At 58.0% G+C, this 18,428-nt stretch overlaps 1 protein-coding gene across 1 annotated transcript; it reads right to left on the minus strand.

The window, feature by feature from the left end:
- Positions 1 to 10,309: 10,309 nt before the first annotated feature.
- MSX1 (msh homeobox 1) lies at positions 10,310 to 13,473 on the minus strand. The gene is made up of 2 exons (XM_004383538.1): positions 13,023 to 13,473; positions 10,310 to 10,752 (listed from the first exon to the last, which is right to left on the minus strand). Exons 1-2 carry the CDS (start codon positions 13,471 to 13,473, stop codon positions 10,310 to 10,312), a joined length of 894 nt encoding a protein of 297 aa, XP_004383595.1.
- Between the last annotated feature and the right edge of the window lie 4,955 nt (positions 13,474 to 18,428).

Here is an 18,428-nt window from a genome sequence, read left to right on the forward strand (position 1 = left end):
CCAGCAGCGAGGGAGTCGGAGAAGGCTTGTCCGCGCAGGAGTCACAGCGCGGTCAAGTTCTCCCACTCAGCCTGCTCCTCTCCTCTCACTGCTCCGTTGGAGACCCGGAGGGCGGTGGGGAAGCTGGGATCCGGCGTGAGGGAGTCAGAGTTCCTGAGGGGTCACCCAGAAAATGCTTGGTGACCTCCGTGGGCAAGTCTTTTACCATCTCTGGGGTAGAGTTGCTCCATCTATGAAAAAGGAATAAAGACAGTAAATGTGTCCCTTTAAGAGCCAAGGTGTGGATGAAGCGAGCTAATGCCTGTAAGGCGTCTGGCACAGCGTCTGGCTCAGAGTAAGCGCTCATTTGGGGAAAAGGAGCGGAGCGTTCCTTCCCGCATCCCGGCCGTCCTGGGCGTTCAGGGAGATCACAGGAGGGGAGAGACTGACGGATGTACTCACTGCAAGAACAGAGGTCTCCAGCGCGGGAGGTGAGGGGGTGAGGGAGTGGCGACAGGAGATGTTTACAAAGCAGGGAAGACCTCTCTTCTCCGAGGAAGCTACACGCACTGAAGGAGCGAAATGGAGACAGTTATTCAGACAACTGAGGAGGCAGTGCCTTCACCCTCTGGATATTTCATTCCTTCCCTCTGGGTGCCCCCGCCCCCCGCACTTACTCAAGCCCGAGACTGAGTGCTTCCTTAAATTCTGAGCCTTGGGCGCCTCCCTTGCCTTCTGGGTGGGAATCTGATCTAGCTGTGTGACCAGGGCAAGTACCTTTACCTCTCTGAACTGCAGCGTACTCGTCGGTGAAATGGGATGATGATAATAATAACAGTCCTATCTGTGTCAAAGGCTATTGTGTGGATTGAATGGGACCCTGCACGTCTCATTTGGGGCAGGGTCTGACACCCATACGTGCACAATACCGGGCAACCCTCTTGCTTCACAAGCTTCGGTTTCCTAGGCTTCCACATGGGCTCCAGGCAGGGCCTAAAGGACTACTGAGCTCTGGGAGCGCACATCAGGCCAACCCGCACAGCTGGTGCACAGCTGGGCCTCGGGAGCCCCGCAGGGTGTCAGAGGGAGGGGCAAGCGAGAAGAGTTGGAAGCTGCGGTTGCCCTGGGGGGGTGTCCATGAGGGACTACGCCCCACAGCTGAGGCACAGCTGGCCTTAGGGCTGGCACAGCCATGTTCCCGGGTACTCCAGGGCCAGGAGCTAGGAGAAGGGGCAGGGGGTTTGGAATCCAGGTGAGCTCTCAAAAAGGAGAAACATAGGTGCCAGCCGCAGCACCCAGAGAGGCCACAAAGCTTCTCGGGAACGCCCCTCAAGCCTTCGGTGGTGTGGAGCAATGAGGAAAAAGCATCTCCCCGCAACCCTAGTCCAGGCCACACCTAGTCCAGGCCATTATCACTTCTCCTGTAACTGGGGTCGGTTCCTACCACCCCTCCCCACCATTCTCACAGCAGCCCAGCGGGAGCTTCACAAAACGCAAAGTGGCCCCCACAGGCCCTGCTCCAAACTCTCTAGAAGCCAGTTTCAGCAGGGCCTGGGTGGGAGATTCTTCCCTTCTTCACTCTTCAGTCTCAGCTCCCAAGTTGTCTCTGCAGCGAGATGGCCTCGACCACCCTGCGGAAAATAAGCTCTAATTGTGCTTCCTATGAGCACTTTACTACTCCCTCTCCCCTGCCCCCAGCATTCACCTCGCCCTGAAACTCGCGTTTATTTGCTGGTGTGTTTCTTTTGCTTCCCCACCCAGGAGGGGAGGGAAGAGTCGGTCTTGTTCAAGGTCACCGAATGAATTAATGAAGGAAAGAACACTGGACTCACATCTGGGATCCAGGCTCTGCCCAGACTTTCTGCCTGACCTCGGCCCGGTCGCGTGACCCCTTCAGCCTCTTTTCTCATCTGTAACAGAGGACGTTGGCACCGTTGGTGATCATGGCGCATCTTCAAGGCACGCGGAGTCGAGATTGGCTTTTCTGAGCTGGACATGGGTTTAGGGGTCACTCCAGGGTTGGATTACCCGATAAACAAGGTACGCACGGGCTTACTTGTGCGTACTTACTAATCTGTAGTGAACAAGTTCACACGGGTTTGGTGACTCGAGTAAACCGGTGCGTACCTTGCTTACTGGTTAATCCGCCCCTGGATCGCTCGGAGTACCTGGAGGGAGGCGACATGGTCAGTCCTTGGCTGGGGGGAGGAGGGGTTGTGCCAAGTGCAGGAACAGCAGAGGAGCCGGCTCCGGCCTGGGAGTCACAGCTTCCGGTCGTTGCTTCAGTGTTTGAGCGCATTTTTGCATTGACGGGAGAGGCAGAGGGCGTAGGAGCGTGGGGAATACCGATGCGGTTCTAGGTACCTGAGTGAACCCTGGCAAGTCGCTAACCCTCTCTAAACCTCGGTTTCCCCACCTGTCAAATAGGAATCCTTGGGTGCTGCAAGGGGTTAAGCTGAGAGGTTGGGGCTTGGAACCCACCCAGAGGCACCTCGGAAGAAAGGCTTGGTGGGCTGATTCGGTAAGGACACAGCCTTGAAAACCTATGGAGCAGTTCTACTCTGCACATGTAAGGGTAGCCATGAATCCGAATCCACTCGAAGATCGCCGGCCAGGTCTTTTCTAGCGCAGAGTGGCTGGTGGGTTCCAACCACCAACCTTTCAGTTAGTGGGTTAGCTGAGCACTTAACCGTCGAGCCACAAGGCTCCTTACAACAATAATAGGGGTTAATCATAGCGACTGCATCATAGGGTGGCTTGGAGGGTGGGGAAAAAAAACCCCGTTGCCGTCGAGTCAATTCCGACTCATCGCGATCCCTACAGGACAGAGTAGAACTGCTCCATAGGGTTTCCAAGGAGCGACTGGAGGTTTCAAACCGCCGACCTTTTCGTTAGCAGCCAAACTCTTAACCACTAAGCCACCAGGGTTAGAACAGGTACCGCTTAATTGTGGGCCCACAGTGGCGCTCAGGCAATAGTCGTCCTTCCCATTACGGTCCAAGAGGCACAGTGACTTGCTGGAAAAAGACAAGAACAGCCCTCTGCCTCCTCCCGGCTCCTCCCTCCAGCCGCAGGACTGAAGGCAGTTAGACGCCCCTGGGAATCTGAGCGTGCAGACGCCTGAAGCACGGAGGCTTCGGGCAAGGAGCGTCCTTGTCGCTCCCAGCCCCTGTGCGCCGAGCTCTCGGCTTCGCCCGGTGCGCTCCGAGTCGAGTCCCTCCGCCCTTCTCCAGAGCATCCTGGGCTTGATTCCATTCCGCCACCAGGACACTGAGGGTCAGAGAGGCAAGCGACAGCACCCAGCAAAGGCTAGCCGGGTTGGCAGCTCTGCTCCGGCCCTCCCTAGCTGACGGATCTTGCCCCAGTAGCTGAATGCTCTGGGCCTCCGTTTGTTCGTCTGTGAAGTGGGCATGACAGTGGTGCAGGTCCGCTTGGCAGAGTAGTTCTGCGGATTCAGTGGCATTATCTTACAGAGAGATCAGAATGGATCTGGCACACAGTGAGCACTCAGTATGTGTCAACTGCTGCCATATGAGTGGGGACAGACCTTCCTCGGGGAAAGCGTGGATGTAACAGACCAGAGAGTCCTCTCCCTTGCACTCTCTGGACTCTTGCCTGGGGCATTATTGTGCCCATTTAACAGAGGAGGAGCCTGAGTCTCCGAGAACCAAGAGGTGGGGGTACCGGCCCAGGGTCACTCAGCCTGCCCCAAACGTTGGTTTCCTGTCGGTCTGGCCACGTTTCTCCGGTGCAGGAGACCCCGCTGCCACTGGGGGCGGAGGGGAGTCCTTGGAGAGAGAATGGGGTATCTTTTTTTAAAGCAGCATCCTCGAGGAGGCAGCGACCCGAAGCGCCAAGTCCAGCGCACCCAGGGCAGCAGGTCCCAGCGGCCACAAGAGGGCAGAACCCGGGGAACCCTGAAAGCGCCGGTGGAGCGAGGAGGAGGGAAGTAGCCAGGTGTAGGGGCCCTCTGGGGTTGCGCCGACACCCCCCAACCCCACGCTCTCCATAAATACTGCAGCGGTCCTCCTCCGCCCAACGCGCACACACAGACCCGCAGTTCGGCGCAGGAGACCGACAGCCCGGCTGGCTGGGTGCTGGGAGGCTGGGGGTAGGAAGCACGCGGCCTCTGCTGTCTCACAGCCTCAGGCTCCGATGCGGCCTTGGCTCGCGGCTGCTGGTAGCCTCAGTCTCTCACCAGTAAAATGGGCAGCAAAGGCCGCCACGCAGGGCTGCTGCCCTGATCCGCCTGGAGTCGCGGGTGGAGGCCGTTCCTTCTGCCTGCTCCTGTCAAGTCCCAAATTGAGGACAAGCCTTTGAATTCGCTCTTAACTACCCCCAAAGGCAGCTCTTTGCGGCACTGCCGCGTGCGGTCACTGGCACAGATTACAACTCCTCGGCGGAGAAGCGCGGTGATTTGCAGGAGTTCCGGGTTCAGAGAAGGGGAAACCTGCATTCCAGCCCCCACGCCTGAGTCGTAGGGCCCCTCCCGTTTCGGAGGTCGGTGTAGGTACAGGCATCCCCCTTCCCATGCGTTTCCTTTCATGTACGCATAACCAACGTTTATTGCTTGCAGCGCCAAGCACCTCACAGACCATTCCATTTTATTCCCGGAACAACACGAAGGCATTGTTTTGACGATTTCGCGCTTTATATATGGAGAAAGTGAGGCTCAGAGACGTTAAGTCATTTGCCCAAAGTCACACAGACAGAAGTACCCAAACCAGGATTCTTATGCAGTTGGTGGACTCCAGGCAGGGGACCCCACGCCCGGCTCACCCTCCTCTGCGCCGACTTCTCAAAGCATCGCCTTCTCCGTCGTGGCTGGATCGGGTTGGCCGGAGGGAAGGTCGCAATCTTGGGCCCGGGTTCGGGAAGAGCAGGGTGTCGTGTCTAATTCCCTGGAAGCATTCCGAGACCTTCAGGCGGGACCGGGCCAGAGGTCCTAGACCAGGAAGCCCAGGAGCGGAGAGGAGGGCAGGGGTCTCCGCGGGGTTCCCGCGATCCCTTCGGCAGTTCTTGCTACCTCAGAGGAAAAGCTGTACCTCTTAGGGTTGACCTCCAGACACTCACAAGCGTGAGAGCCAGGCTCCGCACATACCCGCTGCTTCTGGCATCCTTCTCTGCGCAGGCATCTCGTCACCCCGCTCACTGTGCGCTCTCAGCCGCGCCTCGCCGGGCCTCTGCGGCGCGCTCGGAGGCCGGCTCTCGGCGGGGCTTTGCTCAGCCCTCCCTCTGGGGTCTCGATCTCTTTCTGCGTCTCCAAGTCTCAGTATCTCAGCTCCTCTGACTCGGGGTTTATCTCTCCCCATCTCTGTCTCTCCCTCAGGACTCCCTCCCCCCCATTATGTGTGTCTGTCTGTGGGTGTCACCAGGTCCTAGGTCGCGTAATTCCTGTAGGGACATTGGAAAGTGGGCTCGAGTATTCGCCTCTATACACTGGCTCTGTGTGTGTATTGGTTGTGTGTGTGTTGGTCGTGTGCGGTTAGGTGTGTATGTTGGTGGTGTGTGTTGTGTGTGTCACATCGCATGGGTTTGGGAGTGTTGGTTAGGTGTGTGTACGTGTTGGCCGTGTGTGTGTTGGTGGGGTGGGTGTACGTGTGTTGGCAATGTGTGCTTGTTCTGTTGGTGTGTGGTGCGTGTTGGTTGGATATGTGTGTCGCGCGTCTGTGTGTTGCACGTGTTGGTTTCCTGTGCGTGTATGTGTTGGTGTGTGTTTGTTGCGGGTGTGTGTTGGTGTATACGTTGCTGTTGCGTGTGTGTTGTGTGTGTTTAGGAGCGCGCAGGCGCTCTCCACCAAGGAGAGACCTCAGTCCGGCGTCAGGCGCCGGGAGTTGGAAGGAACAGGGGCTGTGGCCGCGCGGGGCCGCGGGAGGGCGGCGTGGAGGGGGCAGGCCCGTGTGAAGGGAGGGTCTTCCGAGGCCTGGGGAGGCAACAGCGCGAGGGAAGACATTCCACAAGTCTGGGTGGGGGCTGCGGGGGATGAAGGAGGTCAGGTGCTTCCCGGGGTGCCAGGCGTCCAGCTCTGGGGACTGTCCGGGCCTCGCGGAGCGGAGAGCGGCCCGGCGGGCGGAGATGGAGTCGGGGAGGCCGCGCGGCCCTGGGGGCCCGGCCAGGTCGGCGCCAGCCGCCGAGTTGAAAGGCGGCCGCAGCCCTTCCTCGCCGCTTCCCACTGCGCCTCCGGGGCTCCGGGCGGGGCGCAGGGACTGCGGGCCACTAAGGGGGGGGGGGATGCGTTCGGGGCTGGCGCCAGCCTTGCGGCCGTAGAATTGGCACTCGCGGCCCCCGCCCTCAAGTAATTGTCTTCATTGGGACCTTCTTCGCGACCTGGGCCTTCAGCTGGGGGAGAGGGGAGGGCCGGCGAGCAGAGAAACGAACCCCCAAACCAGGCGCTCTTAGCTCGAGTTCGCCAGCGCCACCCCGACTGCCCCAATCCCACCGGCCAGCCGCAGATCTCAGGGCGTCCCAGGTCCTCTGCCGTTGGGTAACCCCATTCCTGCCTAGGCTTCCGCGCCACAGGCCGCGGGCCGCTTAGGTCTTGCCAGCGTGGGCGCAAGCTGAGTTTGCAGATTAAGGCTTCCGTCTGCTCCCCATCAAAACAAAAACTCCTTCACCGTCAGCTCGCAGGGCAGGTGAGACGCCCTGCTCGTTCCCCGAGGGCCGGCGCTGGTTCCTGGTTAGGGCACGAATGAGTTAAATTCAAAGCTGGGGCCCAGGGTCCCGGCGGCTCAGTTACCAGCGACACTAGCGCTCCGCTGGCCCTTTCCAGCCAGAAGAGCCCTTTCGTCACTAGGCGACCCACAAACGAGAGAACGCTCTGCAACGTGGGGAAAGCGGATCCCCGAGTAAGACTGATGTTCGAATCCCGACTCTGCCTCTTATTAGCCGTGTGATTTTGGGAAAACCACGGCACCTCTCTAGGCCTCTGTCCTCTCCCCGGTAAAACTATTCTGCATTGTGGAGAGGCGGGGAGAGGGCAGCGTGTGCAGTGACTGCCAGCACACAGTAGGCGCTGAATAAGAGCTGGACCTTGCCGAATCGCAACCACCTCCCAGAGCCATGGGCGGCCACTCCGCGTGATCAGTCCGACGTTTCTTGCCACAGAAAGAAATTGATCAGTAAAAATCCAGGCCCGGAACCTCCTGCCCACTCCCCCTCCGCTTGATAAACTAGGGACGGAGTTCCAAGAGCCGAGCAGGGCGCGAAGGAGTGCTCCAAGCCCAGCTAGAATTCACCACGGACCGGGCCGCATCGGGCTTAAGGTCTCACCCCACACCAGCGCGCCGTTCCGATAAAGCCGACATTTATTGAGCACCTTCTGTGTGCACGCCGGGTCTAGAGAAGGAATTCGAAAACCAAAAAGGGGGGAGGGAGGGACAAAGAAAAGGCCAGATGAAAAGAAACACACATGGGTAAAGCAGTGGAAGGAAACCGAGACGCAGGGCGTGTAGCCAGAGGTGGAGGCGGGCAGGGGTCCCAGGGGGGAGGGCCGGGTCCACCCGGGCTGAGAAGTGGGGAGGTGGGTGGGCCTCGCCTGCAGCTACCGCCTCGCTGGAGCCGCAGCGCGTCTACAGCGCGCGAGCCGTTGCTCATTACCGCAATTATGTTGCTCTAAGTTTGCCTAGACTTTAAATTGCCAAGTGCCCAGGAGCCAGGAGGCTCGGGAACCGTGGCGGACGGAGACATCTGATCCCACCCGGCCATTCTGCTACCCGAGATGCGCGAAAACCGCTCCAGCGTTGTGGACGCACCGCGAGCTGAGAAAACTCTGTTCCACCGCTATTCTCCCGGCGTCCTCCCACGCAGGGACTCGTTTACGAGTTCTCAAAATCCTGGGAGAAGAATACCAGGCCCATTTCGCAGATGAGAAAACTGAGGTGTGGAGCGATGACATGATCTTCCCTACCCAAGGTCAGACAGTCAGTAAGTGGCAGAGGGCTGGGATAGAACCAAGTCAGACATGGCTTGTCTGACTTCAAGTTCAATACTATCCCCCATGACAGGAGAGTTTCCAGTGGTGTTACTGAAAGGAACCTGGAGGATCTGTGAGAGCCAGAGCATCCTGCACACCGTCACTCGCTGGCGCTTAATTTACAGAGAAGGGAAAACACTCTGAGTCTGCAAGAAGCAGCAATGCACTCCAACCCCTTTAAAGGGCGCGTAGGAGTGCGAGTCTGAGACCTTTTTAGGTGTAAACTCCCCTCTCTGGGGACTCAGAGGCCCAGACTAGGGCTCCCGAAGCCCCGAGGCCGAGGGCCACCGCCTGGAGGCGGCTCCAGAGGGTCCCGTGCGGAGAAACTGCAGTCCCCGCAAGCTTTTCTTTCTTCTCTTTCGAAGGGAGCTTGTGACAAGTTCAGACTGCAGTCCCAGCCTGGGGAGATGGAGCCATTGCCCGAGCTGCCTAGCCTATAAGAACCGAGGCTCAAGGTATCCGGGAACCTGCCAGGCGCCAAAGCAAAATCCGCCCAGGATTCACGCCTTGCTAGTCTATGCTGGAATCCCGAGGCTGGTCCCGACTCGTGGGGCTAGAAACGCCGCCAAGTGCGCTCCCGAGAGCGTCCCAGACTCGGTTTCCTCACTGCGACGCGGCCTCTAACTTTGGAAACGTCGACCCCTCTCCACGTCCAACACCAAGTACACTTCGAATTCTAGCAACCCTTGGTTCTGGCTTCCCCGCTTTGAGCTGCTCCGCCTGGGCGGTCCTGCGTGGACTTGGGAGGCGCGGGCCACGGAGGGACAGAAGCTGGCGACCGGGCTGGCAGACCCAGTGCTGATCCGCTCCTAACAGGAAAGAGAACACAGCGGTGCCTGGCACGTCGCAGTAGCCTTTCCTAAGAGGTCATTTTCTGTCTTCAACATCCTTGCAGACTCCCCCCTCCCCCCAAAAAAGTCTAAATTTAGAGCTTCTCCCAATACATCCTCCTAGAAACCTTAACTTAATCTACTACGTTGAAGAAAAATCACACTTTTGAACCAGTGCAAGGAGTGACGGTTGCCCAGGGGTTTCTGTAAAATTGCTTTTGTTGTTGTAGTTGTTTCGAGAAGTTCCACTAAATGGTGCGAAAACACTCACAGCCTAACAGCTCAAAATTAGTTCCACAAACCTCGTCTATACAGCCGCAGTGATTTAAAGAAGCAAAGAAATCGTCTCCATCCCCCACCTGGCCTCTGGTGGGAAAAACAGGTTTGAGGGGGTGGGAATTGTCTCCATTAGCTGTCCACAGTCATTAAACCATTTGGGCGATTTGCTTTGTTTTCAGAGACAGGTTAAAAGGGGAGAAAAAAAGCAAGAGTCGGTTATGGGTCGCCTGAGCAAGTGTCGATTTCAGCTTAAAGTGAATTGGAAAATTGAGCCTAATTATCCTGGGTAATTGCTTCAATTCTCCCCTTGACTTTGCTAACATAGATCTGTCCTGTGTGTTCCAAAAGACACTCCCACCTTCTGCCCCTGCATGTCCTGTTGTCACCTTTGAAAGATGCTGGAGTAAAACTACCCAATACTGAAAAGCAGTTGTATTTGGGAAGAGATGGCAAGAAATGAAATAAAAATGAAAACCGAATTCAGTAAAGAGATTGTTTCTGGTAGCTTAAAATTAATTTATTTAACAAATATAGCTATAATATAAATGATAATAAAATTTCAAATATACAGTATATTACATAGTACACAGTCCCTTCCAAAGGGATTCTTCAGAGTCACGCAAATGTACTGTTAAATAGAAACAGACTTTTTTTATTTTACTTTTTTTTTTCTCCTACTGGTGACAGAAGGTCCCCTTCAACCTACCTTTGTAATGCATCAGTGTGTCCCTCCCCCCCAAAGCAAATGTTTTGCTGTTGAAGTTCTCTTAAGTTTTCCACCGAAAGGAGCTGAGAGCCATCTCCCCTAGCACACTCTTCTCTCTGTCCTCATTTCCAACCTCCTCGAACATGAATTACGCTGCCGCTTGTCCTGCCTTGTGCCAGGTTAGGGACAGAGCTGCAGGAGACATAGCCTCTAGTCCTGGTTCAACCACTGATTCTGCTGGGAACCTTGGATCAACCTCTTGACCTCGCTGGCCTCAGTTTCCCCATCTGTAACAGGAAGGTGGAGATCTAAATTCTAGAAGGGGGCCAAGGGCCCTTCCAGTCATTTCGGGGGGAGAGAATCTGACCTCGGAGATAGAAACATGGGGAGCAACCGAGGAGAAACCGGAACAGCGTGGGGTTAGAGGGAAAGGCCAGGAGGTGCCAAATAGGGGAGCGCGCTGCGGGGCGGCTCCTGCCGCTTGCAGAAGGCCCGGGTGGGAGGAACCGGCTGGCACGGCAGGTGGGCTTCTGCTGAGGCCGTCTATGTCAGGTGGTACATACTGTAGCCTACATGGGCCGTGTAGAGTCCCACGGGAGCCACGGGCAGGGCGGCGCGCTGGAAGGGGCCCGAGGCACCGTAGAGCGAGGCGCCGGCCGCCGCTGCCACGGCTGCCGGGCCGGCGAGCGGGAAGGAGAGGCCGAAGGCAGCCGGCGGCAGCATGGGCTTGGCGGCCATCTTCAGCTTTTCCAGTTCGGCCTCCTGCAGTCTCTTGGCCTTGGCGCGGCGATTCTGGAACCAGATCTTCACCTGCGTCTCGGTGAGGCTGAGTGAGCTGGAGAACTCGGCGCGCTCGGCGATGGACAGGTACTGCTTCTGGCGGAACTTGCGCTCGAGGGCCAGCAGCTGCGCGGTGGTGAAGGGCGTCCGCGGCTTGCGGTTGGTCTTGTGCTTGCGCAAGGTGCAGGCCGGGGGACTCAGCCGCCCTAGGAGTTCGGAAGAGCAGAGGCAAGGGTTAAGAGAGCGGCGCTGGAGCGTGACTGACCCGTAAAGTAGTAACAGTCAATAAGAATACTAGCTACCATTTCCCCAGCGCCTAGGTGCCAGGCACTGTGCGAGGCACTTAGAAAATAGTATCTCCAACTCCCACCACAACGCTGCAGGGTAGAAGTTCGTGTCTAGCTTTTGCAAATGAAGAAAGTGAGGTTCCAGGTGAAAGGAGACCGGTGTTCAAGTCTAGATAGCCGTCTAGGACGGCCTTTCCCTGCCGGCCGGACCTCCTCCCACCGCCAAGCACAGAGTAAGGTGGACATTAACAAGGACAAGGGAACGTGCTAGAGAGACCCAGTGCCCAGCGCAAGGCCGCATTTATTTTTATGCGTTTGTCAAACATTCATCGGTGCCCACCAAGTGCTCAGAGTTGGGCTTGGCCCCTGCGGTGGCAGAGAATCCAGAGCTACCGACTCCAAATTCCCCACGTCCCTACGGAGTTCTAGGTGCAGTCCTTGCTCGCCGGAAGCGGCGCAACACCCCGTCACGGAGGTCGCACCATAGCCGAGTCTCTTAGATACGTAAAGTGTTCTTTGGAGCTCCGGGGGAAGGGGGAGGCCCTTCATTTTAACCGGGCTTCTTCCCCTGATTGTCCCGATTGTGGCCTGGGCCTCTCCCAGCCCTGGCGCCTTGGCCTTCTGACCACGCTGAAGTGGAATCGGGGAAGTGCAATGGCTTCTCCTGGGCCTGCGGCTTAGCCGCGGAGACCAACCGTGCCCAGATGTCTTTTTCTCTTGATTTCAAAATCACCCTCGGGGGCGGGCTGTGATCGAGGCGGACTAGCCCGCTGAGCGCTTCACCCCAGCCATACCAGGGGGCTGCGGCAGACAGAACGTGGAATAAATTAGTCCTAGGCCAACGCGGGTCGCGCTGACTTTGGGATCCCAGCAGAGGCCCTCCCCGAATTCCCAAGTTCTGGAAAGGACGCTTTGCTTACGCAGCAGCGGCCCTTGGAGAAAGTGAATTCAAATCAAGGCTGTTTCACCAGGCGGGTTTTTGCCTAACTCTGCATTTTTTTTTTCCTTCGCGCTTAAAAAAGAAAAGAAAGAAAAAAAAAAAGGTCTTCTGGGCTCCCAGACCACCAGGATGTGAGTCAAACGAAATCTCGTGTTCACATCCCCCTTTTTCCCCGCTCGAGGCCAGTGCGAGTCTGGGAAGCACTTGGCCCCCGACTCGCTTTCCGCCCGGCAGCCCAAGGGGCGGGCTCGGAGGACAAACGTCACTCCCCTAGGCAGCGACAGCCCAGCGCTGGGCCACCTTCTCCAGCCATTAGGCCCAGGGAGGGGCTGGCCTTTCAAAGACGTTTAATCCCCAGATAAAAATCATTCCTCAGCACCACGCCATTGAATTCGGGCTGCTATTATGCCGCAAAAATAATCGGAGGAAACGAGGAAAACTTGGGAATTTCCCGTGCTCCTGAAATATCTCCGAGCAAGTTCGCTGGGCAGAGGAGCGGGGGCCGCGAGGCCTCGGGACGACCCCCAGACACGCCTTTGGCGGCTGGAGTCTGCTCTCAAGTCCCGGTCCGAGGCGTTTGGGAAGCTCCAGGCTGGATTGGAGGGGGTGCACCCCCGAACTGACTTGGTGTTCCCCCACTGGAACCTAAGGGTCCCCCAATTCATCCATTCATCCCCAGTACCAAGTATCTGCCGACACTTGGAGGGGTGATGGGCGGGGGGTGTTGAAAAAGCTTAGGGACGTCTTAGCAAAGAAATATTTTACAAGGGGTGGGGTGGGGGTGGGGTGGCGGTGGGGGGTGGGGGTTGGCGTCAGGCTTCTAGAAATCGAAACTCCGCGCGCACGGCAGCCGTCCGCGTCCCTCCACCCACCGGTTTGGGTAAAGGCGAAGTTACAGGGTTTGGGGTCAGAAGGGGGAGCGGGGATTCCCAAGTCGTTTGGTGGGGGTTAACAGGAACCAGTGCCCAGACACCCGGGTCCTACCGTCAACTCCCCACCCGCAGCCTCGCCCGGCCAAGGGCTCGCCAAGGCAGACCACTAGCTTGGCCTCCTCCAGGCCTCGGCCCCCCATCCTGGGTGGGAGTGGAGAGAAGTGCAAACCGGCCTCCCGCCCAAGGCTCCGCCGCTGGGCTCCAGGTACCACTGCAGGTACGCAGACGCCGGCGACTAGCAGGCGCCGACGCGGCCTGGCGCCTCGGGGCCCTGAACCCGCGCGACGCCCTCCTGCCGCCTAGGTCTGGCTACTCACTGGCCGGGGGCGGGGAGAAGCGGGGACTCTGCATCCACGGGGTCCTCTCGGGCTTCTCTGGGCTCTCGGCTTTGACCAGCGCCTCTTCGGGCAGCTGGAGGAGTCCTCCCACCGAGAAGGGGCCGAGCGGCCGCGGCGAGGCGGGCGCGTCCGGGGCCCCCAGGGACCCCGGGCGGGCGCCCAGGGGCTGCGCCGAGCCGCTCGCCGCCGGGGCGCCCTCGGGGGCGACCAGGGCGCTCTCCTTGGCCCCGGGCTTCCTGTGGTCAGCCATGAGCGCCTCCACGCTGAAGGGCAGCAGCGAAGGGGCCGCTTTGGGCTTGGCCCCCTCCTCATCCGCGCCCATGGCGGCACTGGGAGCCGGACCCCCGCCTGCCCCCGCCGGCGGGCCGAAGGCGGAGTCCTCCACTTTGACACCGAGTGGCAAAGAAGTCATGTCAGCAGCCGGGGCCATGCAGAGCTGGGCCCCCCCTGCAGCCGCAGCACTGGCCAGCCGCCGGTCATGGGCTTCGGGCAGGCTGCGAGTGGGGCCGGCTTCCGCGAGCCGGGGCCGCGGCCGGGCGGGCCCTCCCGCGCGCGCCTCCCTCCTCTCCCCCGAAGGCCAGCTCGCGCCGCTGGGCCTGCCTCCGCCGCCGCCGCGCACGCAGAGCTCCCGGGCTCACTCGCGGGCTCCGGGTCCAGCCGCCGCTCCCCAGAGAACTTGCTAATAAGGCGAAGCCGGAGCGGCGGCGGCCAATCAGCGCGCGAGGGGGCGGACCCGGCGCCAGCCATTGGGCCGGGCTCTTGGGACTGGACAGGAGGAGCGCCCCGCCCGGGGACGCGCAGGGCTGGGCCGGGCCAGGGGAGACACGAGGAGGGGAGGGGGCGCCCGGGAAAGTTTCCCAGCTCAAGTCTAGGCCGCCTCTCTCCATCTGGAACCCACGGGTCTCTGTTTTCCTGTGTTCCTGGGGCTGGGAGAGGTGCTTCTTCCTAGTTCTCCTTCCTTCTCTTTCTCCCCCCCTTCTCTTATGGCCCCTCTTTTCCTCCCTTCTCCCTTTTTCTTCCCCTTTTCCTTTTTTTCTCCCCTCTACCGCTTCCACTAGCGGCTCCGCGGGAGAAAAGACTTGGCAATCTGCCTCGTAAAGTTTTGAGCCTAGGAAACCCTGTGGGGGGCAGTTACTCTGTCCTGTAGGGTCGCTGTGAGTCGGAATGCACCCGACGCGTGCACCACAACGGCTTCTCTCGCCTTCCTCTTGCATCTGTTGTTATGTCTGTCTCTGCGCCCCTCTCCACTTTCTGCCTTCCTTTTTCTTGACGGCAGTAATTTGAGTTGAGGTCATTTCTTGCCTGTCCCTTCTAGAGTTTAAAACCCCGCATGATCATTTATTTATCCAAGTGAAAGACATACGTTCACTTCTTTTTTAAACACCTACCTTTTCTTCCTCTGTTTCAATCTTCAAAACTTTACCTCCGGGTAGAAGCAGGACTTTGTCTCTCCTGGAAAGCTTGAAGTTGGCCGAAAGGAGCCTGCCTGCCCGTGGTGCCATGGATGTAACAAGACTTCATATTACCCGGGCGCTAGCAGCGGTTTTCACCCGAGCTGTGTTCTTTCTCTCCGGAGGGTTACAGCACCTAGATCGTGACCAGCAGGGTGGGGGTGGGGTGGGGAAGGAGCCGTCGGCTCCCTTTTGATATAGAACTTACTGAAATAAAACCAACAGAAACGCCAACAAAACACTGATCTGGCCTTAACGTGACCTCAAGCAGCACGTCCTCGGAAACAATAACACGTCCCTATCTCTGGGGCGCTGATCTTGGGGTGGCGCGAGGCCCATTTGGGGGAGGGGACCAGCGGAGAGAGGAAGGTTTTTGGCGGTGGATTGTCGTGCTGAGCTTGAGAACTTTTATATTGCCAGTTTCGGAGGAAACGTGATTTCATTTTTGCTGTTAAGAAAAATACAGGAAAAATGAGCTAGGGGTAGGGAGGCAGCCGTGGGATCTAGGCAAACGCGGGTCGGGGCTCGGCCGTTCTCTGTGCCGCCTCTTTATGGCCTCTTATCCCCGGGTCCAGGCTGGCGGCTCCTGGAGAGCGAGCGCCGGTGATTGGCGGCTCACCAGGCCCGGCCATTGATGGCTGCGGGGTTCTAATCTCCAGGAAACACAAGGGGCTGCCGTGGCCATTTAGGGGTAATTATCCGAGAGCGGAGGGACAGTGAATTCCCTCGCCTTTTAACTGGGCGCAATAAAAACTGTAGGTTAGGGGCGTCCAAATTACGGAAAATGAATTACTAGAGCCGGAGCTTGAGCTTTATTACCCGGACGGCGTCCGGGGTCTGGCGGGAGGAGTCGGGCTGCGGCCGCCACAGCGATCTGCAGCCTTATATCTGTCCGCAGGCCCGAGACGGGTTAAACCGTTGGACCGGAATCTGTGAAATGTACACGGCGTGTACAGGTTTCTTATGGGCCCAGGACTTCGGGCAAGGCTTGGAGTCTAACTCATGTCGGCCCCAGCCTGGGAGTTACGGACGAATAGAGAGCCCTTCTTTGAGGCCCCCACAGGTCTGCTCGAGGGTACGTGGCTGGAAGGTGGTATAACCCCATTTTAGAGCTGAGCGATCTGAGGCTCTGCCTGGCTGTAGGCCCAGCGCCTCTTTAGTGGCTCAGTCAGGAATCTTACTCTGCGCTCGGGTTAAAGGGGAGAGAAAGCAGAGACCCATCTGCTTTTAGGTCCACATTAAAGACCGAGTTGTGTGTGTGTGTGGGAAGGAGCTGGCTTTGCCCCGCAGACAATGCTGGCGTCTCTCGGATCTCGAAAGCAGCGGGTTCCAAAATGTTTGGCCGCCAGATCACTTTGAAGATCTAATCTAGCTAGTAACTTTCTCCCTAGAAAAATGCACATAGCAAAAACCCATTCATACACAACTGCGCGGACAGCTTCTGGGCTCTGTAGATCCAGTTAAGAACGCTCCCTGCTTTGGGGTGGGGCTGGGTCTCGAACCCCGACAGAAGCTCGCGGCAGAGAGAGGGCTCGTGCGGAGCCGAGGGCAGCCCTGGGCGATCAGCGCAGCTAGGCCCGGCCGCAGGCCGAGGGGCTGGGCGGCCGGAGAAGGGACGCAGCGCTAATTGCAGGGATAAACAATCTGTCACGATTCCTCAGCACGCCTAATAGGCAGACGAGGATGTTGTTTTTAGGCGCCAGCGGCGGTCCGATCAAAGGCTGCGGCAGGCTCAGGGGCCCTTGAAGTCGCGCCCCCGCCTCCAGGGAGCCTACCGCCTGCGCCTGCTGCCGTGGGCCCTGCTGCCCGCCCTTCAGCTGCCCGAGCGGGTTCCGAACCTCACGACATCTTGCTTTTCGGGTTCGGTCTGGGTTCGTGGCTGCTTTGGCCCAGCGCAGCGGGTTAGCCGCGGGGATGCATCGCAAGGCGAGAAGAGTTAGCCTGCCCGAGAGAAAGGGTTCAGACTCAGTTCCACTTGGAATTCTTGTTCTGAATAGCGCGGGGTTCTTGCGCCGTTCTGCCGCTGGCCTGCGGGGCAAAGGTGCTCGCGGGCTCCAAGGGAGTTGCAGAAAAGAAATAAAATGTCTATCTTCGGGGGCATGATGTTCCCGCGGAAGGAGAGGCACAAGGTTTTAGCGAAAGGAGAGCGGGCGGTCTCTGCGTTTATTTTTGTCTGGGCCTTTTCGGATTTCCCGGTTCGTGGGTTCCGCGAGGTGACAGGCGCGAAGACTGAGCCTGTTATCTCGCCGCCAGCCCTAACCCGAAGGCTCTTCTGTACCCGGCATTTCTGCGCTCGGCCGCTGCAGCCCAGAAAGCCGGTTGTAATTCATCGCCTGGCAAGGACAGGGCTGGCCCGCAGCAGATAAAGCTCCGGGGCTGGCTCTGCTACTTCCCTCCTCTCCCAATCCCCTCCCCCGCTCCATCGCCCTCATTCCGGGGCATCCTAACACCCCCTCCCCTCAACAAAGCGCCTTTGCATTTCGGATCCTAAATACAGATTGTCCTGCGTCCACTCTCTGATGCCTAAACTCGTGTCGGCTTTATTTCTTCCTAATGCCTACTTTGCAGGGGTATGAGGCGGCGGGGAAGGATGGTGTTGTTGCTAGATTTTTTTTTGCGCTAGGCGAAGATTAATTTTAAAGGGACTGCCGTCTTAAAAACTGTCACTATCTAGCTAGGCATTGCTGCTTTGATTGGAAAGCTGCAGGCTGGCCCGTCACTTTGGTGTTCGTTGTTGCCTCGGTCAGGGTTTTGTTTACGCCCCCTCCCCCCTTTCCCAATGTATTTTGTGGCCTCGACCCAGGAATCCCGCGTGCATTTTTTAAAATGTGCAACTCAGTGGGATCCCCCGGCAATTAGCGAGCCCCAAACAGCCCTCTTTAACAGAATGAATGTGCTATGAAAACCGATTACCCGGAACGATTTATTTTGGTGGGAATTCACCAATCGCCAGGAGGGCAGCGGAGTGGGGGAGAGAGGAGGTATTTTGTCCTGGGGCTGGGTGGGGAGACGGATAGACAGCACCGCCGCGGGATCCCCCAATCTGCCAAGGGGGCCTTCTGACCCCGCGTTCTCTAGCCTTTTGGTCTCTGTCGCCTAGAAGTGAGGAGCTTGGTGGCAGTCACCGATGGAATCCTCTGGGACTAGGATGGGGGGGGTGGGTGGGAGAACGGGCAGACTTCACAGCTTTCCAACAGAAAAAGTCAGCAGAACTGGGAACACTGGGGAGTCTTCTACTCCTGGCTGCGTCCACAGCAGATTGGGAGCAAACTACTTTCTGCTTTTCGGAGAACTGGGCAGAACTTGTGCCTTTTAAAAGTTTTGGTACCCTTCTTTAACGTGAAGTTAAAAAAAAAAAAAAACTATTTAAAAACAGTGCTTTCTCCTTTCTAATTCCTGGGCTTAAGTGGGCTCAACCCATGCGGCGAAACTGGTCAAAGGCGGTGGGGTTTTCCCCCGGCGCCAAGGAGAAACTGACAAGCCGGACTCCCGGCTTCTCTCCCCCAACCACTTCCAGCCCTTCCCCCACTTGCTTCTTTCCTCGCTCGCTCCGGCCCCAGCTTCCTTGTGTCTTTAAATTCGGAAGGGGGTGAGGGGGGCCGGGATCCGCGGGGGAGAGACAGCCCCCCCTCACTTTTCAAATGGCCCAAATTAATGTGATCACGACAAGAGGGTGCACTTGGGGAAGATGAAAGCGGAGGCCGGCCGACTCCTCCTAGAGCTCTATAATTATAGATAATATATCCCATTTCAAAGCAATTAGACCAATCAGGCGTAACGAACCACTTTGCTGCCGACGAATAACAAAGGCGCACGGTTATTTAAGCCCGGAGACGCAAGGCAGACCCCGAGGCTCCAGGGGCCGGCCAAACGTCTTCCATCCAGGCTCTGCCCACCCCGGACCCGGGAAGGCTCACCCTTCGCCCCCAGGCTC

The sequence above is a fragment of the Trichechus manatus genome, unplaced genomic scaffold (genome assembly GCF_000243295.1).
Source record: "Trichechus manatus latirostris isolate Lorelei unplaced genomic scaffold, TriManLat1.0 scaffold00111, whole genome shotgun sequence".
NCBI lineage: Eukaryota > Metazoa > Chordata > Mammalia > Sirenia > Trichechidae > Trichechus > Trichechus manatus.

What these genes read in the sequence shown, in the direction of transcription:
- MSX1 (XM_004383538.1), bottom strand. Translation starts at nt 13,473, where the DNA reads ATGGCCCCGGCTGCTGACATGACTTCTTTGCCACTCGGTGTCAAAGTG. An exon ending in CTTCTCCCCGCCCCCGGCCA is followed by an intron (nt 10,753 to 13,022) that starts GTGAGTAGCCAG and finishes CCGAACTCCTAG; the next exon opens with GGCGGCTGAGTCCCCCGGCC.